Below are 24,787 nucleotides of genomic sequence, written 5' to 3' on the forward strand. Positions count from 1 at the left end.
TGATGATGTCGATACTTTAACTACATATTTTAGTGATCTCGTTGCATTTTGCATCACGCGTTTTGTACTGTTAAAACAAAAAAGACGAATTCAGAGCTGCCTTGGATCACATGGGGAACTTTGCACCTGTCGCGACGACTTGGACGTTTGCGGCGTACTAAACATACTGGTGACTCTGTTCTTACTGCATAATTGATTGCTCTTAAGGAGTAACTTCGAAGCGAAACTAATGCTGCTCGTGATTTTTACTTCCAGGTAACACTTCTAGGTTTGATTAGAAATAATCCACGCAAATTTTGGAGCTGTGGTCTGCTAAAGAATCGACCACTGATACCTCTGAAGTAAACGATACAGTTTCAAGTGATACTTCTATGATTGGAAATGCATTTAATAGTTACTTTAAATCTATTTTACACTTGATAACTCCGTTGTTACTCTTTTTATAGCGCAGAGGCATAGTTCTAATAACAACATGGTGGTTTCGAACCAGAGTGTGCTGAATTTGATTTTCAAACTGGATACGAAAAAGAAAGGAAGTCCCGACAATATAAACAATGCATTTCCCTTCATATACTCTTTATGGACTAGCCAATATTTAACAATTTTTCTTCGGAAATCTCTTTCGACGTTTGTTGTTGCTTCTGCCAGGAAAACGGCTAAAATTCTTCCACTACTAAAGTTTGGGAATAAGCAGTCGTTACTAAACTACAGACCCATCTCTATCACATCTCATTCTTGTAAAATACTTGAACACATAATTTACAACCATATCAATGAATTTCTAGAGTCTAATAATGTTTGATACGATGTTCAACACGGTTTTCGGCGCAGATTCAGCACCACAACCCAGCTTAGTGAACTCACCCATTATATCATCCGGGCCCTCGATGCAGGTGATCAAATTGCTGCAACATTTATTGATTTTTCAGAAGCTTTCGACACTCTGTCACAGTCCAACTTGTTGAAAAAGCTCACGGTTATTCTTAACAACCTAGCATTAGGTAACTGGAGTTCTTTTTTATCCAATTTGTCGCCGTACGTACTCTTTAGTTCTTCTCAGTCCTCCACTTGCAATGTAACGTCTGGCGGGCCCCAAGGATCGATATTATGTCCGCTTCTAGCTTTTATTTTCATAAATGGTCTACCAAGTAATATTCTTATCAAAATTCGCATGTACGCAGTTGATTGTTTTTTGCACCATATGATTAAAACTCCTCATGGTCGCATTATCTTTAATGATTCATTTACATCATTTGAGTCATGGTGTGAGACTTGACATATGCAAATCAACTTCCGGAAAACTGTATCTATGTTATTCATCAAACGTTCTTTCCCTTCTCCGTTTACCTATTCGTATAACGGCTACCATCTAGGAGATGTTTCACAGTATAAATATCTAAGTCTTCTATTCATTCAGGGTTTATCTTGGTCGGATCACATCGAACTCATGTGCAACCGTGCGATTAGAAGGTTAGGCTACTTGCAACGCACATAACGTTCGTCCCCACTTTGCCCACGACTCCTCACTTATAAAACACTGATTCATCCAATACTGGATCATGACTCTGTCGTATGGTACCTACACAAAATATCTGACATCAGCAAAACTGATCTGTCCAGAAGAAAGCTGTACGCTTCATTTATCGTCGCTTTGAGAGTTACTTTTCATCCAGTTCCCATCTTCTTAGCCTTCAACATACCAGTCTGTCTTCTCGTCGTCACACTGAATCGTTGATGTTTATTTATACTCTAATGAACTCCCCACGATTTTCCCTACTTAGCAAATACATCGCACTCGCTATACCCGCACTCACCAGACAGCACCACGAGTTTAATATGTCCCCTTTTCACGATCATACTGGTGCGTTTAAATAGTTTTTTTTGTCCGTTCTATAGAATTGTTGAACGCTCTGCCTGGTTACGCAAAATGTTTACCACTCGATGAATTTATTTTGTATATTAGCAATCATTGAGGTCCAGTGCTGTTTCTATGCTTTTCCATGTATTGTGTTTCCCCACTCCTGCGATAGCCGTTCGGGGCTTCAGTATGTTGAAATAAATAAATAAATAAATAAATAAATAAATAAATAAATAAATAAATAAATAAATAAATAAATAAATAAATAATCTCTACGGGAACCCTTGCGGCGAACGCTATGCGCGAAGGCGGGCTTTCTGTCTCTTTTGGTTTTCTTTCCTCCGCCCGGCCGGCGCCGTCGCTGCCGCGGATGGGTGGATGCTGTGAGCGTCCCCTTTGAAACGGCGTGGTGGGTGGCGCCACCAAGACCGTGTTATTTTGCCTAATGTCATACGTATCTTTTTGATGCGGATGTTTGATTCGGTGATTCGCGCAGATACGCGGAGGCGAGCGCCATCTGGTAATACTGCCAGGAACCCAGAGGCCCACGCGGCGAGCACCTCCCACTGCGATTGGTTGAGTTTTTGACGTCGGACACGAGAAATGCATTGGGCGTTGAGGCATACAGCTTCGATTTAAAAAGTTCTCTTACAAATAAGGGAAACACAATAACACCGCGATAAATTCTGTATTGATTTTTATTCAAATCAAGGGAAACAAATACATAACTTGGCTTTTTGTTGCACCTTATAACCTCCTGAGACCGCAACTACACTATGGGAAGATGCCAGTGAAATCTCGGACCCGAGAAGCGGTGTTAACGTATACCTCTGAACGCATTCGTCCATTTCTGCCTTTCTACTTTTCTGCTATGTCCGGAAGGGCATTCGGCTCCTGATTCATTTGAATGCGATTATCTTCTTTGAACTCTTGTTTCGCGCGTTCATGGGTGTCTGAAAATCCTTTAGTTGGCCATGAGTGGGCTTGGCCAGAGAAGCGGCGCGTTTTGTTCACAGGTCATGGCGCGGAAAGTTTCTCCAAGTGGTCCTGGCGTAGTGGTTCTTGTGAACCACGAACGCCGAGTTGAGGCTGCTTGAGTTCTTGCAACCTGCATAGATCCCGGATAACAAGCATTTCATGCGATGGGTGTTTGTGAGACGCATTCACTTGGTTGTCCGAGTGCCTTCGACAGGCACCTAGACAGCTCACCGCAGTTGTTCTTGCCTAACATGGGATATTGACGCCAGAACGTAGCCAAAGTAGCTATACTCGGCTTGACGAAGGATGACGCAAATAAATAAACGGAGTGTACGAACAAATAAAGATTCGCTTAGGAAATAAATTAACAATTATAGAATGTGTAAGCGTGACTCAACGAGGACGTAGAAAGAAACAGACGCACGGAGACAGCGCTGTCCTTGTGTGTCTGCTTCTTTGTATATCCTTGTTTAGTCGCGCTTACACATTCTATCATGGATTCAAACAACTAGCCCGTCAACGTGTTTTAACTAAATTAAGCAGCATGGTGTCATGCGCGCAGGGGTAAACATGAACACACATCGCTCGATGAGAGCGGAAACCGTCTATGAAAACGCTGGAGTTAGGAATCGCGGCAGCAGCAATCGCGGCGGCAGCAGTAATTGACTTCCGTGGATCTGTCACTTCAAAGCGTACGAAATGTCGAAAGCACAGAGCATACAAAGGTACCGGCACTACGCGCACCCTGAAAAAAATCGCAGATCGCTTTGAATATGAGGCCGCGCGGGCGCGCACTTCAGCCACGTCGCAGACCGCTTTCAAGACATGCGAGCGCCCGCAACGCGTCCCTACGGCGTCCGTCGAAGGCGTCCACTACGGCGTCCGCGTGGCCAACGCCGTAGACACCGTGGTTGTCTCCCCTCTGTACGGAGCGGCGGGCCGGGAGGACATCGAGGCACCGTAGCAGCCGCAGGAAAAGAACGTTCCTCCTCCCTCGCTTGAAGCCCCTTCCTCGCGCGCCATAGGAGAGGGCACGCATACGGGCTGCGTTCTCCACCTTCGCATGTATTACCTCCTTTGTGAAAATAAAGCTTTTCATTCATTCATTCACTCACTTGCACACGCGAGATTGAACCGCATTCGCCGGCTCACCCTGACACGCTCATACGGAACCTTACGGTGACGCCGACGGCAGTATAATGCGCCTGGAGTGTTCATATAATTGCTATCGCAATAAAATAAAGATTACAAAAGGAAGAACTAGTTAAACGAAACAAACATAAAAACGCAACACATCTAAATGCACACCCACGCACCACAGGCACTCGCATCAAAAATATTACAGCATGATTTTATACCGGAAGGCTTTTGGGAGTAGAGCAGTCTAACTGTAAGTGTTTCCCGTTTTGCATGCCTGTAGGGCTTCGACGCTAAGTTGTGGTTGCCGCACAAAATAAACTTGGTGCATTAGCTGAGACGTTACTACAGTGAGTCTCTTCAGGACCCCACACGCACTCCTATCATTAGCAGGCAGTGTTATATTTTCTACAAGAGCGTCCTGGCTGGCTCGGTTCGTCAACTCACCCAACAACTTGATAGTGCGCTCAAGCTCGGTCCTGAGTATTTCGAGAACTCTGTCCACGCCCTGCTTGCCCTGCGCAGAGAGAGGCAGAAGAAAAACAATAGTTATGTGCTGCGAGCATCAATCAACAAATTGACTTCGGAACTCTGCGTGCACACGAAAGTACAAGCATGTTTCAAGGAATTATGGATATTGGTTACGAGTCGTTTCGGACGATTACATGCCTCTACTAGTAAAAACAAATAATTGAAAGTATCTGCTTCCAGAACAACTGTGTTATAGCATCGATTGTCCATATTGGAAGAGTGTGACCTATAAGGATTGTTAGCTTGGCTTACAGATTTTTAGCAAAACAATTATGTAATTCAGGTTTAAGGAGGGCTCAAATGCGATTCGAGAGTGATAGCCTTCGCCACATATCCATCATTACATTACAGGATAAGCATTTCAGATATGTTGCAGGCAAATGTATACTAACTGTGTGATACCAGCACTAAATGAAATGTAAGGAGCGAGGCATTACGCGAAGCTGTATGGCTTCACATATACGCAACGGCAGAGCTAGAAGAGACCATTAAAAAGTAACACCATATCACAGTCCTGCTGCGCATTTGTGAGTCGCCTGCGAAAGGTCCAGCCACTTGTTTTTCCAGAAAAGACGTACAATAAATCTTGATATTGAGCACATTTTACCTCTTTAGAGGTAGCGAAAAAAAAATGGCCGACGATTACGCTTTTTGGTTATGCGATCTAAGAGTGCAGCTGCTGCCTTATTTCAACAACAGGCAACCGCATACAGAACGCGCAGTACCGAGCGGAGGCGGTTCTGCGTTTAGGATTGGGCAGCACACACCGCGATCCGCTGCTATCGAGCCGGCGCTCTGGCGACGCGCCACCGTGCCGTCTTATAACGGATCACCGCCGCGGAAAAGGGGTGGGGGGTGGAGATTAGCAATTATTATTTTATGTTTCTTCTGAGGTGGGATGAGGAAACGGATGGAGAACGGGGGTTCTGAGTAGAGGTCACACACTAACTGACTAGGAGACAGGCCTCAATGTGGCCGCACAAGGTTAGGGTAAAAAATAGAAGTGAGGGGACGAAACGCCATAACTGCCTTTCGAGTCACCGCAATGGCACTGCGCCAGGTAAGAGGAGGTGTAAGGCAAGAGTGAAATTCCGAGAAGGACAGCCAGGCGCATGCACTGCCAGAGGCTAAAGCGGGAGACACACGGTCCGATCCGGTGTCCGATCCGGCGTCCGACGCGCCGGAACGGCAGCCGGAATCGAGGTGTTTTGCCGTGCCGAAGCGCCGGATCGGACGTCCGGCGTGTGACAAATAGGGCAGATTTTCATCGTCCGACGCGTCCGACAACCGCACCGTCGTCTGGCCGCAGCCAATGACAGCGCGGCTGGCATGTGACGTTCTCCGACGTTCCCTCCATGGAGGCGGCGCTGGCTGGCCGGTTTCTCGCACTGTTTATTTTTTCTTGCCTGCTGCAGTTTGTTTACGACACGAAATAGCTACCATTTCAGTAAAATTATCTTGAACGTGTGCCTCTTATGCAAAGCAGCTCCTAGTACACTAGCACTAAGCTACTGGCGAGATCGGGAGCCGCGATGCGAGGGCATTTCGCGGGCAGACATCACACACCGACCGTCTGAGCGAGGCTGCTCGCTTCGCTTGCACGTTTGCCCTTCGCAACGACTGCGTCGAGTAAACCAATTGTATTTAATTACGGGCGACCTAAGTGTACAGTGTTAATTGTTTTGGCAAACATAAGCGCTCTTCTACGAGCTCGGGTTGGATCGTAAGCGCCGGCGGCCGCGGCGTCTGCCTTGCTAGGCCTACCGGCCCTATCGCTGGTCGTTAGCGGAGTCGTCAGTGCACAACGCGCCGTCGTGAAGTGTTCCGTCACTCGCAGGGGCCTATTTCATTGACAGTGTTCGCGTAAAGCGAAGCAGCGTTGTGCAGAGTTTTTTTTTTATATTGCGTTTCTCGACGTGGCTATGAAGTCAAGCTGGGGGGCTGAATCTGGATGGAGCTTACGCGCCACTCAATCTTTCGGATGCACGCACCATGTGACCCGAACCGTCGTATGCCGCATGCCGGAGCATGCGGCGCCACATGTTGGATCGGACGCCGAATCGTACCGTGTGTCTCCTGCTGAATGCTACTGAGGAACGCTCCCCGTAAACGGGGATGTGAGAGACACGCCTGAGCGCCGTACAGCTACGCGACGTGGAGACGCAGGAGCGGAGAGCCGCGGATCACGCGCGAGGCGGCAAGGAGCGCCCGCCGCCGGCACCGCGGCAGTGGCGTGACAGCGGGAGAAGGGACGGCGAGGACGGAGTGGACGGTAGCGGCGAGAGTCACCGCAACGGCGCTAGGCGGAGGAAGGGGGTGAGAAGATAGGCGAGAACACGTGATTCGGCTATGGAGGACAAGGGGAAAGCAAGGCTGGCGCCGCGCGCGAGAGATGGCAGCAGGAGCGCGCGCAGCTAGAGCAGCACGCGGATGATGTCCTTGGTTACGGCGAGGCCGACGGTGAGGCACGACGGCGACGCGAAGCGCAGGAACGGGCGCCAAAGAGCTGTGCTCTAAAAAGCTGGTCACAGATTTGTTTTTAGTCTATTCAGAGATAGCTTGCCGTGCTGAGTACGTCTGCCATGACTGTAACCGTGTTAATAGCCAAAGAGGGCAGAAATGGCACCGGTGTCTCGTGTTACATTGTAAGCAAGGCCCCAGATGAGCGGTCTGCCCACGAACACCGCCCGGGCTCCGAGACTGAGTGCCTTGACCACATCAGCACCGCTGCGGACTCCGCTGTCCAGGTAGATCTCCAGGCGACCGCGTATCGCCGACACGATCTCGGGCAGCGCTTCGATCTGAAAGACACACAACACACAAGAAAGCGCTAATTCTCATTCCATTTTTAAGTTCAGAGTCATTGCACATTGTGTTGATTACATATTTTCCTCACTTTAATTAGGGGGATTTTCCGGAAGGCACGGGTAATAAAAATGTACAAAAATGTAGTCGAATTACCGCGTGCAGAACTGTGTGATTCAGGTAATACAGCGACGAGTTAGCAATTTTGTTGTCCGATATCGAACGGGTAATGTCTTCAACTTTATGGGTTTTGCTTTCCCAGGTCCTATGACGATATTCGCCTTCAGTCCCGATTGTGCATTAGCATACATAACCTGTTTGTAAGTAGAGCATTGACAAATAAAGATCACCTTATTCTCAAGATTAAAATTCTTCAAAAGTCCAATATTCAATGAAACAAGCACCGTGGCCGGCGTTCCATCTAGTTGGCGGCCTCCGTGGTTGGATACCAAAATGGCAGCTGCGCCGTGGTGGTAAGCTTGGAGAGCGGCGTCACCTGCGCAGTGAGGAATAGGACCGCCCAGGATAGGTTCTCGAAAGGGTTCTCGCAGACATCGCAGTTGAACTAAATAAATAGCCACGACCTTCCGAATGAAAATCTGAAGATGACCGGATAAGGTGACACGCGTTACCGCAGATTTCGGCCTGCTTTTACTGCCGTGGTCCCGCTTTCCCACGGATTACGTGTGGGGTGGCATTTTGTCCCCCTTTGGCCTCTCCGGACACCATGTTCTGCCGAAAAGTGTGGTGGTGCCACCTTCAAAAAGACTCGAGATGTAAGCGGCAAAGCAAAACGCTGAAGGGAGTCAGACAGCAGCACTTACGATTTTATAATCGTCGGAAAGCGAACCATTTCTTTGCTTTCACGTGATTGGTCTGAACGGCGCTTTCCGATTCTGATCAATCACGCCAGCGAAAGCGAATGGTTCGCTTTTCCAAAGCATCATAAGTTCCAATAGCCTCGTAAAACGCACCACCACTAACTACTCGTAGGCTTCCTCGCTCCACCTGCGTAGGACGTCTCAATGCCTTGGTTAAAGAAGCCGTACCCAAACGAAAGCGCACTGACCATGCTGTGTTCATAGCGCCTTACCTATAACGCATTTGTTGTTGGAAGCAGGTAGAACGATGCAGAAACGCAAGTGCAGAATTTACTGAACAGCTTGCATAACAGCTCTACTTGAGATAAACAAAATCCAGAATAAGTGATGAATCTCGTTTCTATCATTTTAGGCCTCGCACAAGCGACTGATAGCCCGGTGCAGCAAACGTCTTTATGATCGGCGGAATTGCTAGGTAGGCACCACAACTATAACCCTGGAACTTCGCTCCCGGATACTGCTAGCTACCGTACTCGAGCGCTTTCCTCTTGACTTGCGTGTTTGCGACGGTGAGACTCACGTTGCTACTCTTCTTCATTACAGAATACGCTGCTTTAGCGCTGTTTGTTCCAAATAATGGCACGACAGCAGATGCAATTTTTTATCGCTGTTCATGCAGGAGTACTGACGTGTGAGAACTCCCTTGGCGACGATGGGAAGTCCGCTGATTTTCTTCAGCCAACCGATGTCTTGCCACGACACGGCGCGGGAGATGTGGCCGTCCACGTCCTCCTGGGTGCCCGACTGGATGTTGGACTTTTCGTGCCAGCCCTCGAGGTTAGCGAAACTGTGCGCGACGACGATGGTGCTCCAATCATTCAGAGGTAACGCATACGCCATGTCAATTTGTATAGAGTAAGAGGAGATACTATAATGCCTTGATGAACACAAAGAGAGGGACGGACGGATAGAGTGACCAATCGACCGATCCATCGACAGACGACATACATACATACATACATACATACATACATACATACATACATACATACATACATACATACATACATACATACATACATACATACATACATACATACATACACATACATACATACATACATACATACATACATACATACATACATACATACATACATACATACATACATACATACATACATACATACATACATACATACATACATACATACATACATTCCGATGTCAGGACTGCAACTGTAATTCCTAGAGTTGCATGAAAACAAAACTACTCTCTGTCTTGTCCCTGCGCTTCATGTTAAATAATTGTCGGACACCAACTAGCATGCTTACAACCCTTGCGTTTGTCCCACTTTTTTGCTTTCACTGCTATGTTTCATGGGATGCATCTGCTAAGCCACATTTCGCTCCTGCGTCACATCTACCTATTCATATTAATTTCCTCTGCCAAGGTTGCTTCCACCACGTCTTAGCATATAGTTATGCTGGAAAGCTGAGCTTGGAACTACGATCGTACCTGAAGTTTGTCATATATTTGGCAGTACAGAATGAAGAAGTGATCTAACAGCGCAAGGTACTACAGAGAAGACTTGGTACTTCTTTGGTATTTCAGAACCGAGGAAATTATTCTTTAATGTGCTCTGTGCAGCCCCTGCTTTCAAACAAGATTGGCAAGGTGTGCCTGGACTACTTAATTCTGTATTCCTCCGGTTCTTCATATTAGGCGCCTTTTTATTTATTACTTAGTCGTCCGGGTTTGTTATTAATGATTGTAAGATAGCCAGCTCTGCGGTCACCCATGTTCTAAGGCTCACATACTCCTTTGCAAGCAACAAGGCAGATTTGGAGCATGGTCGGTCGTTCGACTCACGTCACGTTGGGGGGCAGGACGAATCGGTTCTTGGCCGGGCCCAGCTTGTGGCCGACGACGGGTGAGTCGGCGGTCAGCACAATGGCCGAGTATCCCGCTCTGGCTGCACGCTTGACCATCCACTCGGTGACCGACCGGTCGCGGAACAGGTACGCTTGGAACCAGAGCAGGCAGCGAGGCGCTTTCCTGCGCACCTCCTCCAGCGACGTGGTGCTTAGCGAGCTGAGGATCATCACGGTGCGGGCATCCTGGGCGGCTGCGCCAGGGGCGTCGGCCAGCGGCGTGCAGGGTTTTGAGTGCGAGGAAGCTTTGCTGAACAGCGCCGTATCACAAGATTGAGCTATTTTTGTCGTTGTTGTTGAGAAAAAGCTCAGCGGCTCCTATCTAAATTCATTGAAAGGAGAAACCGTTTTCTCGGAAAACACCGCGCCAAATTTTATGCAGTTTGTTGCATTGAAACGAAGAAGGTCAAAATCTAGTGGCTGTTGGCACGGAATTTGAAGTTTAGGTTGTAAATATATTAATAAATATTTATAAAAATGCCAAATTTTCAGGAAACGGTACTGTCAAGGTTGCAACATTGTAACTCAGAAATAAAAAGATGATATCCCAATTTTGTAACTTGCGTGTAATAGTACTTCTAAAGGGAACAAAATTAATTGAATATACATGGGTCTCACATACACCACTCATATGCGAGTAGGGCTTTTGCAATACCCTTGTAAACAATGCAAGAAACTTCACGTACGATATAAATTTATGTGTCAGACCTGTTCGCTTTAGATGCCTTAGCGGATACAGCTTACTGGGCTGCAATATATCTGTTTTTACTACGGAGATACGAATTTATAAACTTCATGCCTGTATTTTTTTCAAGCTTACCAATTTTTGAAAATTCCTGTTAAAAACTTCACGCCCTAAAAGAAAATACCGTTTCCAACAGTCACTAGAATCCAACCTTTTCTCTCAAATACAACAATATTCATTCAACTAGGCCTAGTGGCTATGTCAGTAAAGTGTTTCTGCGTTTTACAAGTATTTCAATTGGCGCCATCTCAGTTGGGCCCAAGGGAAAGCTTCACCTTAAACATGATTGTCTATTAACTCGTCGGAAGAGCCGTTAATTATTCATAAGCTGAATAGTAAGTTCTAAATATTCAATTCGGAGTTCTGTTCCACAGACACGCAAACTTATATACTATATCATGACGCCATGTACGGCCCCGTATTTGGTACCACTGTGCCACATGATGAAGCCCACACACACACGCTCTCTTTCTTTCACGTCACGCCTCCGTTGAGCTGTGGATAGCCCACATTATACCATACATCAATTGCAATAGATCGTATTTTGTGGCACTGCTGTTGTGGGTTTCTGTCGGTGTTCCTATATGGTGCGTAATAAATCACCATATAAAGCCGGAATTTCGCGAATCACAACATCGCGGGTCGTGTGCAGGAAGCCTTTGTAGAAATGCAGCGTCAATTGCGGTAGCAGGGAACTGTGCCGTGAAACTTTGCGCTAAACATACGGGGGACAAAGAAAGATACACAAGGACGAAACGAAGGCTCGTCCTTCTCCAGTTTTCTTTGTACCCACGTGTTTGCTATCCCAGTGTAGGGACGCAAACCGGGTACTAGTCTGGTTGTCCTCCCTGCTTTTCCTGTCCTTGCTCTCTCTCTCTCTCTTTCACGATTAATCAATTCCAACTAGGCCGGCTCGCAGTGAAACTATGCCGGCAAAATTGAGCCCTCTAACGATCTGCGAGGCCTCACAGTGGCTTTAGGGAAATTAGGCTGTCCGATATTCGGGCGAACGCGAACGGTTTGGGTGGATTTCGGGGTGAGCGGAGCCGTACACGGGAGCGGTTTAGTCGCCGTTCATAGTGGAGGCGCCCTTTGTCCCACTCCTCGCCTCCTTTTAAAAGCACCAGCGCCATATTGGTTCTCTCTGGCGCGTTCGTGTACTGCTGTTGGTGCTAGCCAGATGCCTTTCTTCAGCGCGCTTTTGGCCAGCTTGGTGTGTGTGTGTCTGCGTACGTTTGTGTTTGCGTACTTAACGTGTTTTCATCTGCGCGGGATCATGCTTGTGCGTGTGTTTGTATGTGCGTATATGTACGCGTTTATAAATGCTTGTGTGTGTGCCTGTGTGTATGTATTTGCGCATGATTGTGCACTCTTGTCTTGTGCGTCTGCCTACGTGTGCGTGCGTGCTTATGTGTGTGTGCGTGTATGTATGTGCGCGTGTTCGTGCATTTGCGTTTGCATGCGTATTTGTGTGTTTACGTGGGTGCTTGTACGTGTGAGCGTGTTTGTGCGTGCTTGCGCGTGCTTACGCAAGCACGCACAAAGCAAGCACGCATGCAGGAGCAAGCACCGTGCGCGACTGGTCAAAACGTATTGTTGAGCTGCTGGGTTTTTCACTGCTTACAAACGGCGCCGCAGAATACGCATGCCAGTACTGCTACAAGACACCTTATCAACGTCTTGTCTCCTCTGTCTGTTCTGTTCTCTTATGCCTTATTTTAATGCGTCAACTTTAAAACGCTCATGCGAAGGAAAACTCTGCGGCGTCCGTCGCTTACGTCGCGGCGTGGGAGAGATGGAAAGAGTGGAGAGGAAGAGGGAAATGTGTGACGTAACACGTGGAGAGAAGAAAAGGAGTGAGAGCAGGTGAATGGTTGTGTAAAGGAGGGAGAGCGTGGTGTGACGTCCAACCTACCAATAGGAATACAGGAGGCACATGACGTCGCGCTTCGGCGCCCACAACTGGCAGTCAGCTATTGGCGGCGAGGAGTTACGGAGTCGCCATCTATCGGAAGCGCCTCGCTGGCGTAGTATGAGGGATCACGTGGCGCGCTCCTCATAGGTTTTGCTGTCAGCGCTCACTGAAAACACCACGCGCGAGCTCTCCCGGACATTTCTGTAAGTACTTTCGAAACGAGAGAAGTTTCTTACTGTCTAAATAATAATCTTGGGCAAACTGAAAGCACACAATCGTTTACAGACGCTATATCTCTACCGAATACGTACGGTGAACTCCACTGCGCTCGGTCGCCGCGATGGAGTCTAAAGAAAGGTAGGTAAACGCTGAGAGCGAACTATGTGAAATATGTTCCTATAGTGTTTGTATAACTAAATGGAGTGTAATAGAACGAAGCCTCAATGCAGCGATCGCGTAGATTCGCAGCGACCGACTGCGCGTCCGCATGCTTGTCCGCGCACTGTTTCGCTTTCTCCGCGCGCGCGTTATCGCACCATGCCATGAGCTTTAGGCCGCAGAATATGAGCATTTGACAGTATACAAGCAACCATTGTTGCGTGGGCGCTGTCACAGCTGTTCAAAAATAATTTCATTGTAGAGACTTCGACGCCTACGGGGACTGTGATGTGCTGTCGCGACGATTCAATCTTTTTTTTTCTTCTAAATTCTTTGACTTTTCAATACTATTTCTCCAGTTGCCTCGCACTGTATGTTTATCGGTGTTCTCAGCGTGCAATTTCCCGCTGCTCCTTTTTTGTAATCCAGCGCATTAAGTCATAACACAAACATTACCATATGCCATGCTTTTTTTAAATGTGCTTCTTACCGCTGCCTTTCCACTCCACTGAACTTACCAGTATCTATAGCATCGACAAGTTCATAGACCAAACCGTCACGACATTAGTCGGGCAGCGGACTCGGGCGAGCGTCTTAGTGCGCGTTTTCAGAACATCGCAGACCGGGCGCCGTAGCAGAAATCTTCCTCGCTCTGTGCTTGCTGCGTACCCGAGTTGTAGCCGATGACTGTTTGCCGGTTTTATGTTTCGCGAGCCAAGCTTCACGCAGCTTCTTGTCCTGCGGCTACGTGTGAATAAGGCTGACACCGGCCTCCGTTACGTGCGTCCGGCCCTGCGGCACCGAGCAGTAGCCTACCATGTTGCGCACCTTCAAAGGCAACCACTACCTATTGTAGTGCTTTGAAGCGTTGTGAAGGAGACACTCGAAGCGGGAAAATTTCGCCTCTAAATGAGGACCGCAGCGTACGAGGGAATTTAAACTCGTTTCCAGCTTGCTTCGGCGCGCCCGAAGCAGCCGACGCGGCTGCTATGTCCACGTGATCCCTCCTAGCATGTCACGCCGACGGTGGCGCCAGCTTTTCCAGTGGTGGAGCTCGAGGCCAATATTCGCGACTCCAACTAAACGCTCGCTACCTAGCGGCCGCGCCGATCCAGGTTCAGGCTTCAAGCGAAGGAGGGTGTCCTGTCACGGCATGAGTTGAATGCCTCGTAGTTCTCAAATCGCCGTGATGCCGTCGCGCACAAGCCCCAAAATGAAAGAGAAAATACATGGATGTCTAAATACTTTTTGTTGTGTACTATTATGCGTGTCATCGCGTTGGAAAGCCAGCAATGTATGATTGCGTCGTTTCCACAAAGAAGCAGATGACGCGAATCGGATCAGAAATTTCCGCACTGGGAAAAGATGACTGATACTGAGCTGGTTAATGCGAAACATTTCACTCGGGACGACTGATTTCTTCCCGGTGAGTAAGCCTTTGCTTTCTATTTATTTATGATATATACCTTGGTGGCGTTTCAAATAGTGGAGTCCACTTTGTTTAGACATGCGCTTTGATAAATTATAGTGATGGAGGCTTAAGCTTCATTTGGTTTTGTTCCCTTATAGTGTTGTGCCCCAGTATTAGTGTTACTAATGCTTTAACCAGCAGGTCCATCCTCGCTAATGCACTTTGAAGGCACGGTAGCAGGAATGATAACCGTCTCGGAAGGTCCGAAGTTGATCATTACACATAAACCGCGAGGCAACAGATCTTTTTTATAGCATGCTTTAGTTTAGCGGTTCAAGCAAAAGATGCTGTTTTCTCATTCAACATGCATAATTAATTGTCAGTTTATTTGCTCCTCAGAAATTTAGCTGCAACTGCAAGCAGTGCTTGTTACAGCTTTCAACTGGTTCAGCTAGTTTCCAAATGCAAAAAAAAGAGGTGAGGCGTTCAGACAGGACACAAGAGTAGCGATGTGGACAACATGAACGCTGACTATCAACTGAAGGGAGCACTAACGCGAAAAAAGAAAGACACAAAACCCATCTGCGCAAGCTCAGGAATGGTATCACCACGTGTCAGTCGGGTGCACGTGCCGGTCTACGTGAGAGATAACTGTTAAGGCACTTAATCTCTTCCTTATGTAAAGTAATCGAAGGCGGACTCACGCATGCGCTTCCACCATTATAGATATGCCATGCCTCTACCATAAGACGCGTATCTTCATTCTTATGCCTGTACAATATTGCGCATTCATCTAACTCTGGCGTGCAGTTACAATCTTGGGAATGTAGGGAAAGATTAAAAGGCGATCCACTGGTTAACGACCTTTTATGTTCCATTAGGCTCTGATTGATACACCGTCCCGTTTGCCCTACATAGAACTGGCCGCAGCTAAGGGGAGTTTTATAAACCACACCCACACGACAGTCAGTAAAACTGTTGTTCTTATTGTGCTTCACTGGACAAATATCTGTTCTTTTATTGCGTTTTACCTGCTCCTTTTTCCTCTGTACGGCAGCGCATATCTTGCCTAGCTTATTGGGGGCAGTGAAAGCAACATTATCATCATATCTACTTGCAACTTTTTAAAGCCTGTGCGACACTGAATGAGTGTACGGAATAGCTACTACTCTATTTTTTTTTGCTATTACTACTTTCTGTAAGCACGTCCGTCCCCCCCGAAACCGACTTCGTTAGGCGCTCAGCCACAGTGGCCAGTGCTACACTAGGATAACCTTCTTCTAATAGGCGCCGGACCTGCGCATCAAAACTGGCGCTCATTTTGTGCATGCAGGATCTGCATGCCTCACCTCTTTTTTTGCGTTATGAATCCTTACCAACTAGCTCAGTTTTCTGTCGTTCTTAGTTTCCAAGTCATACTTTTAGACTAATGCAACTGACTTTCGCAAAAGAAACCCATCGCTGAATTTTGGAAGCCTGTTGTAAGAAAACGAGCTTGGTCATACGATAGGTTATTATCCAAGCCTTACGTTTCACCGGGTTTGAGAATTGCTATGGGCGGCAGGTATCTGCTGTGTTCCGGGGCCCTACCTCCAACACTGTGTACTGCGAGCACGAGCCAGTGATCGGATGCAGACGAGCTTATCACACGTATCAGCTAATTAGAAAAAGAAGGTGCACCCTAACTCACAAACGGAACTCACAATTGTTTTTACCCAAAGACCACGTAAGATTCAGTTGTTAGCCTCGCTCTATCAGTGAAGAAGATCCATATATATAGCTTCTGAAAGCACGACAGACGTTACTGTCTGTATACTGTGAGATACTATAAGTGATACACTGCAACACGAGTCACAACGCGGAGTTGCCTATGAAGGTGGAAAACAGTCAAGTATCGTCCCTGTAGCTGTGCAGCAACGCGGCGAACAAGAGCTTGCACCTTTTGTAGAGGCTCGCTACGCACGAACACTTCTTTTTTTTAACCTCCGGCTCACTTGAAAGGCTCTTTGTTTCTAAAAAAGTCTGATGTGGCTCGACGGGCACTCCGGACGTTTGCACGCATAGCGCAACTATTTCCACCATTTCGTCGCTGAAATCAAATCCTTGAGACCGATCTCAATATTATGATTGGCAGCAAGGGCGCTTTCAGCTTCCACGAAACAGCTCGATTCAATGCCACAGAAGAGAAACATGCGCATAGCACCAAGCGAGAAAGCCGCCGTGAGCATAGATGTCGTAGCTATCGTTGTTTATTTGGACGGTGTTGCCAGCACAAGTAGCGGATTCTGACGAGGGAATCGCGCTCTGGCGCGCTGCGGTGGGCTCGGCAGGTTACCTGTGGCGTGTGACAGGTTCAAGCATGTATTGTGAAGGCGCTTGCCCTTGAGTGCAGTTCAAAATGGGTGCAGTGTCGTCAGTGATGGGCTTGCGAAGGGTTAATGATGACGCAGTTCTTTCGTATCAACGAATTGGTCGACCAATAATTAGTCTATTAATCCCATTTTTAAGGACGGACGCTGCAAGAACACTTGGCATATCTACTCGCAAATGCGCACTATCTGATTGGATTTGGCCTAACAGTGCTGGATGACGACTTGATAAATCCGAAGCGGTGGGCTGTCCCTACGACGGGCACCACCAAGTTTCCGTGGCATGCTCCCCTGAGAAAAAGTATACCGACTATAGGGATTCCGCGACAAAGCCGATTTTCTTCTCCGCCTATGAATAAAACTTGGAATTGTTGATCGCATTCGAAACTTGCCATTGGGAACGTTCCCGTGTGCTCGTCAATGTCAGTCTGTGCGTCGAAGACATTCAGTTCTATCGGTGAGCCCGTGGTCCAAAGCACGGGGACAAGGTACGCACGCGAGAGAACCAGCGCACCTTGCGTACTTCGCAATATAGATGTGGAGCATGCACCGCTGACGTAAACGCGACGTCACTCGCGTTTCCCGCTAGGCGCCACGCTAACACTCTTTTTTGACCATTTCGCGGAGGTACACCGTGCCGCAATTCGCGTGCTCGGGAACGAGCCTCCCTTGGCCCGTGTGCCCCGCCCACCATACGTGCATGAACACGTGCGTGAGTTGCGCGTGCAGCCTTTGAGGTTCCCAACACTATCACACATCGGCGCCCCGCGTCTATACCGAACGTGGTGCCGTCGCCGATAAAAAGAAAAAGACCAACAGACTAAGGACAGAGCGGCTAGGATAAAGCTGGTCGAAACACCATTTGTAAGGAACATTTCCGCAACAGACGTACAAGTTAGCGTGCGTACACATGAACCAGTCTGAATAAATATTATGTTGCGAAATAATAAGTACATGTACGCCCTAAATAAACACACACTGATGAAATGGTCTCCAGCTACCGACTCATTTTATTCTTTGAGTGGGGCTAGCTTTACATTGCAGTCACTACCAATACAGCGTGCGCGCTAACAGCAGAAGCGAAAAACATATAAGCCTCTCGGAAATGCGTGCATTATACCAGGTCGAAATGCCCTATCGCAAACGACACTTATTTGACAAGCAGAGACAGTGAAGGTTTACCGACACCATGCCGATCCGAGCCTCACTCACTTCCCTTTTACTTCTATAATGACTTTCAGCAATGATCCTGAACGAACTCTTATCCCAATGAGTCAACAAATGTGAATTCAAACTTGGATATTTTTAAAAGTTCTATCCTTTTCGTGCTATCTCTTGTACTTGCATGTACCAAACAAGCCTAGGAACTTGCCTGAAGTTTCAGGCAATCAGCTAGTGTAACTAGTGTAAAGCTTCGGAGCAAAAGTGGCTTAGAGGGGCTTACCTTGTGCAGCTGCCGCTTCACCATCCTTGTGTGCCAATTTCTGCATGGCCGCCGGCGCGAATCCGATCGGCATCGAAATGCGGTGCCCCAGCACCGATGTCGTCGTGTCGACTCGCGACACGTCCACCAAAAATTTGGGCCGAAAACGAAGTCTGCACGTCGACAGTAAACATGTCGAACACGTAAGACATGACTCAGAGCGAAGTTTCGTCATTCCTGAATTCAGTCTTACTAATCAGTCCGACAACTAGCTATGAACAACTTGAACAACTAGCTATGGGGGGTGGGGGGGGGGGGTGAAGTAGTGGTTTAGAACATCATATTCAATAGCTCCTTTCCATGCTGTTCGACAGGGTCACAAAAGTCGTCGAGACGAGTAACTCAACTTAATAACCATGAATAAACTGGCTGAAAGGGGGAAAATGAACCCTCATTATCACCAAATATTGCGCAATTATGCTCAGAATACAGCCTGAATGGCATGTTGTACAACACTGTAACCACGCCGGAGCGCTCAGAAACGACCACTCGTAAAATATCGTAAAGTTCAACTTGGCAGAGAGGAGGATTCTGCAAGTGACACCAGAAGAGGCGAATCAGTGAGCACTCGGCTGTCACTAGTCTTCCTGCCAGAGAAGACCGTTCACAACGTTACGCACTCCGCATTGGATGAAATGTGGGCTTTATGTACGTATATTAGAATGCGGTATACCACTTGATAACCGGAATTCATGATACCTTTGATCGCACTAGAGTTGCTTGCAAAGGCCGCGCGCGTTTTTAGTTAGGCCAGCGGTCGTCGTTCTACAGGAAAACGTCTGTAAGCCATCTAGCTTGACAAATGCAGGCGGTCATCCTCAAAAGGAACAAGAAACTAGCGCTTACCTTTCGAAAGCTGCCGTGTTTTCTTTGAGCGTCTGCTGACGATCTGCCCCCGAGAAAAAGTATCTCCTGGCTTGCGGCTCCAGCTTGACCCTAGCCACCCGCTCGATGTTCGCGACCGTGAGCGCGGAGTGCTCCGACAATGGCGAAGGTTGGGAGGACAGGTCGAGATCCTGCTGCTTACTGGCATCTTCTCCGTCCCGCCAGGACATTCCTATCTGCAAGTCCAAATGGTCCGCCACGATTTCGGCGTATCTGGCGTTGCGAGTCTCGGAGAGTTGGGACTCCTTTGCGTCGTCTGGACTCGGCGATTCAGCGGCTACGCTGAACCTGGACGGAGGAGGAGTGCTGCCGTCCTTCCCACTCCGGTCAATGCTTGCGCTTACAGCGGCAGCAGCAGTGCCGCACATCGAAATGCGTTGGACGACGCTGATTTGACGATGATTCAGGGCTGAAGCGTTGCCGCCGAAAGGCAGGCGTTTCACCGGGGGCTCTTGTGTTGTGGTGTGCCGGGGGGTGTGGCCATGTTCGAACAGAGGATGAGTCATCGACAGTGGGTGAGAATCGCCTGCTCTCACGCTGACGTCTGAAATGCCGGAAAGAGAAAGGTGCATACTAGGTGTTTTTCCCCCTGTTGTAATCAGCTACCAGCCTTCCTAATGTTGAATTCCAATGGTGGAGTCGGAGCAAGTTTTTCTTCTCGTTTCGGAGCAAGTTTGTACCAATGGCAGAGTGAGGGCGGGAGTAAGGTGTTCCAATGAGAGAGTCGGAGTGGATTAAGAGCGGAAGTCACTCCGTGGAGCAGAAAAAGATGCTCCGCCAAAATCGGTGGAGTGGACCGGAACTATGCGTGACGTATTTCCTTTACCACGTTTGTCTGCTGGGAGGCGCCACCGGTCATGACTCGGGAGGAAGCAAAAGCTGCTGCACGCTTGGCGAGATATCCATTCCGCACTTAAAAAAAAAAAAACAACAGGTGAACGGCGCTGAAGAGACAAGTGACCGGTGCGGCGGTGCTGGGAGCAAACAGCGGAAGGAAATGACAACACGCAAGGTATCCTGGGTAACTCGGTGATAGAATTTCCGCTTCCGCCTTGCTTCGGCGGCGCAGGTTGTGTTCCACTCGCGGATCTGGAGGCGTTGCTCTGCGCCAGAGTCGAGTGCTCGCTCGCGGAATCCGTCGGCTGCTCCGACTCCGCCATTGGAACTCAACATAAGTGTCGCCGAGTACCTCGACTCGTCGGGGCTCTCGGCGAGACTATAGGAAATTTATACAAAGATGGATAGCCTAACGGTCATCCCACCACCTCCTCGACGGTCTACCTCCAGCCTACTCCTCCGGTCAAATCCACATCCCTCTGATAATGCTGGGACGACCCTCTACCTTTCTCCATCCTACCCTCTCTCTCTTTTAATTCTATCTCCCCCACCCTGCTGGCGCTGAGCCGTGCTCCCACATGGGTTGCACAAGATAGTGCTAGCATTTCCTCCTTCCCCACAAGAACCACTTCTCTGTTAGACTATACAGAATCTGAAAGTAACAATTGCGTGCTGGAGACAGGACAATTCTAGTCCTTGAGCTTAAGAGTAGCAAGTTCGGCTTCTTGGCTATTCGTGACCGTGGGTACAGCGCGAAGTAGACTGGATGGACAGACCATTCACAGACCATTAAAAAAAATTAAAAGCTGATAAAAGCGCCCGGAATTGTGAAAAACAGCAATAGACATTAAAATAAAGGATTCCTAGAGTACGGGCCGGTAAGCGACGTTGCCTTTTAGTTACTTCAGACAGCCTCGAATGCAGTAGATTCTAACACTATATCTAGGCTGGGCAAGTTTTACGTTCAACATAGTGACAAGCGCACACGACGGGATAATCGAGGCGTCGTCTTCCTCGTCGTCTACACTGTTTGCCGTTTTGAATGGAAGATCACTCTCCTTGATATGTAGGTCACAAGGTAACGCAGAAAAAGAAGTTGTGCACCTCTGATCACAATGTTAATGGAACCCTCAGTCTTAATTTCTCTAAACAAACGCACGACCGATTGAGGTTATCAAGCATAACGCACTTTCATATGTAGCTTCATGGAAATCAGCCTCCATTGTCGGGGTCTTTGTATCTGAACTTAGTGTGCGGAAGCGAAGCTTTTATTTCTATATATAATTTGTGATGTTATCACGACACTAATGCTCAACACCACCAAACCAACAGGATGTCACCGTAGAAGCATGTAAAGATTAGCTAGTTAGTAAGCGATCATGACGAACAAAACAGCGATGCGTCTGTGTCTCCTTTCATTGTCACGTTCTCGCGCTTTCTTGTTCTTCGGGCATATCAGACCGTCATGATGAGTCTTTACTCACCAGAGAGAGAGAGAGAAAGCTGGCCCTGAGTGCTCTTACAATTCCAGAGGCGATAATAATGGCTATCAGCACAAAGTAGGTCTAGAGGAGCTATAAACTTAAAAGAGAAGGTAACTTGATAAAAAAAAAGAGTAAACCGGCAAGTAAGTAGCACATTCGCCTAAGCACGAACCAATCACGCGCAGTTAGAGCCATTTGTTTCGTGCACTGGCCGTTACCCGTGGCGGACTGCCCCTTACATTCATCTGCAGATTAGTTTTCTGCTACCTTTTCTATGCAGAATTTCAATCTGTGCATATGAATACTACATATATTAGAAGCAAATGGAGCGATAGCTTTTGCGTGTTCCCCCACTGAAACGCGGCCGCTGTGGCCTGGATTCGATCCCGCAACCTGGAGCTTAGCAGCTCAATGCTACGAAGCAACCACAGCGGACTATAGGTCAAGTAGCAGTAGCCACAGTAGCATGGATTCCTGTGTTAATGTCCTTGCAGTTATTGTCGGAAATACGTTGCATACCAGTCATTAGTATAACTTAGCTTCTAGCTTCTATTATTCGATGATTTATGGAACATTGCCAGCAAAAATGAGTTATAGAAATGAAAGATTAATATACATGGGGAGTGCGACTAACCAAATATCATCTAGGTTTAACGGCACATATACTATAAAGTGCGGTGAATTGTTTAAGCGCTAAACATGTTCTAATCTAGTTGCCAAATTAAAATTGTGAAGCATTTAGGGCCTCTGAAGAAGTGTCACGAGGCTAGTACACGTCAAAACTTAAGTGGGAAGGAATTATGGTATATGTAATAAATTTTTTTAGCGAATCTATGGCGTACCATAGAAAAATCTCACGATTGATGCATGAATCAGCCCAGCGTCAGGTTTTTCTCTAGTAATGTTAGTATGAAACTCTTAGCATCCTGTCACCAATTGTTCCGCTGAATATTTTTCAAGTGATTTTCAGTTCTGTCTGTCTCACCGTATCGTGAACTGTTACAACCACCCAGTGAGCCATAACTTCTTGCACTCGTGCGCCATGTCTAAGCGGCGGAGATTGTACAACGAAGAAATATGATGTATCTACTGGGACTATATACACTACAGCTATCGACAGCTGATGAAACCTTTTGTCAGGAAAGCACACCATACAAGCACCCAGCGTACGTTCCTAACGTCCGTATGGCAAGGACGAATCATTCGTCAGATATTATGAAAGAAAGAAAATTCTTAACGGGGCAACTAGCCGGAGATTAAACTTAAAAGAAGGTATATAAGACCCTGGATGTAAATGTGTCGGGGAGGTTCCCTTTCTTTCATCTCGTATGTGTACCTAATTGTAATTATAGTCACCGTAAGAGAACGCGTGATGATCGTTTGATCATTACCCGCAAACGCCGGGGGCGACGACATAACGCAGCTACGCCACGGCACCGACCAACAGGCAGATGTCACGGATGTATAGAAAAAAGAAACGAAACTTCGCGTAGATATGATAGTCCAGAAGTATGGTCGAGAGTATTGTAATTGGCTGCTACTATTATTAGCAAATGCTCACGATGAAGTAGGTTCGTCATTTATCTACCGTCCCAATGCTTCGCTGCTGATAGATAGCGACCTCGATAATATCTGCACTCACACGCGGGACGCTTGCATTAGCTTTTTTCCCCCCTCTTTTAATGCTTGCGTGTCAATGACTTCCTAGAACAAACGATCACATTTTAACTAACACAGTGCCACGCTCTTCGGAAGCTGTATGCCAGCCAGCTGTTCCACCGAAGAGTCGCACCGTCCCAGAACGCGGCCAATGTTAGTGACCAGTTTCACTGACCTCGTGATAAGACGTTCGTCACTGCGATAAACCGAGTGCGGGGAGAGCGGGCACTCACACTGCGAGAGACAGGTTGCCACCAGGAGGGCGGCGAACTGGTCCGCAGGCATCGTGGTCCGTGCACGGGCTGCGTTGGCCGCCGCGCTGCAACGCGGCGTGGTTCTCAGCGCGATGCGGTCCACTCCACTGGGTGCTGCTCGTCCCGGCCTCGAGCATCTCCCTGGACGGGCGAGCATTTTAATGCGCCACGCTGGCGCCCGCTGCGACCCCCGAAGTGCCTGGCGGCCGTCCTTCGGCTCGCGCGGGTCCGGTCGTGTCGCTGTTCGAGGGGACGCTCTCCCTCTGGCGCTCCCATCTTATTACACGGGTACGGAGAAATCGTTTCTCTCGGCAAATACTGCAGCCAATTTGATGACGTGTGTTACAATTAAAAGGAAAAGTTAAAATGTGCTAACTGTGTGAAGCGAATGTTTGATTTGTGCAGCCAATGTTTTAAAAAAATTGTTGAAAATTAAAAAAAGCAAACGAAGCCTTAAGTATCACTTTACAACTTTTTAACTCGGCAATAAAAAAAAAATACTGATACCACAATTTTATAGATTACACCTAACAGACATCTAAAGCCGACAAATTTTTTCAAACATATACCGCTCTGAATTAATTATACCACTAGTTTCAGAGTAGGAGATTTGCAAACCTCTGTAAACATTGTAAGAGCTTCACATAAGCTGCAAGTTCATGTCACATTTGTCCGTTTTCGATTATTTCATATATAGTTTACCTAACTGCGATATCTGTTCTTGGTGCTGAGTTACGGATTTATAAGCTTCGTGCATTGATATTTTGCAAGCTTACCAATTTTCAGCTATTACTGTAAAACATTTATAGCCCTTAATCAAAATTCTGCTCCCTACAGTCACCATAATTTACATTTCTCTCTCAAATGCATCAGATTTTATCCAGATCATTATTGCTGCTGTTTCATAAAAACATTATTTTTCGTCTATTGTGATAGACGGAATCGAAGTCTGTCTCTAGCTAAAGCGTCCTCCTAAGCTTTCCCGACGAAATCAACTAAATGAATTCAAGCCGGAACGGCGCTTATGAAGCTCGGTGCGGTTACTGTGATAACGTTTTCTGTATGGTTTCTGCTACCTGTTGCGCACTGACAACCGGCATGTCGGGAATTTCTAGTTAACTTCATTTTTATTGTGTAATGCCAACGTTTCTTTATTTTCGTAGTGAATTTTAATTGGAACCTCAAGCTTCCTATTACGCTCATGTAAAGCGCAGAAATATTTATATGCTAGTAGAATTTTCTTTATTTTAATAACGGGCTTTCTCTCTCTCCCTGCAATTATTACACTATAGAGGAAACAAT

The 24,787-nt window shown here is 47.3% G+C and overlaps 1 protein-coding gene and 1 long non-coding RNA gene across 2 annotated transcripts in view; one reads left to right on the plus strand and one right to left on the minus strand.

The window, feature by feature from the left end:
- Positions 1-2,858: 2,858 nt before the first annotated feature.
- LOC139049180 (uncharacterized) lies at positions 2,859-23,551 on the minus strand. The gene is made up of 9 exons (XM_070524498.1): positions 23,465-23,551; positions 19,213-19,795; positions 18,328-18,479; positions 10,004-10,259; positions 8,820-8,977; positions 7,714-7,805; positions 7,147-7,305; positions 4,421-4,490; positions 2,859-2,966 (listed from the first exon to the last, which is right to left on the minus strand). The coding sequence occupies exons 1-9, from the start codon at positions 23,514-23,516 to the stop codon at positions 2,869-2,871; spliced, it is 1,620 nt and encodes a 539-aa protein (XP_070380599.1). The 5' UTR covers positions 23,517-23,551; the 3' UTR covers positions 2,859-2,868.
- The window catches only part of LOC139049183 (uncharacterized), a 43,593-nt gene continuing 27,406 nt past the window's right edge, over positions 8,601-24,787 (plus strand). Inside the window, exons 1-2 of the long non-coding RNA XR_011508154.1 lie at positions 8,601-8,699; positions 8,810-9,014. This is a non-coding gene — a long non-coding RNA (uncharacterized lncRNA). The remainder of the gene's footprint in view (positions 8,700-8,809; positions 9,015-24,787) is intronic.

The sequence above is a fragment of the Dermacentor albipictus genome, chromosome 8, assembly GCF_038994185.2.
Source record: "Dermacentor albipictus isolate Rhodes 1998 colony chromosome 8, USDA_Dalb.pri_finalv2, whole genome shotgun sequence".
Classification (NCBI taxonomy): Eukaryota; Metazoa; Arthropoda; class Arachnida; order Ixodida; family Ixodidae; genus Dermacentor; species Dermacentor albipictus.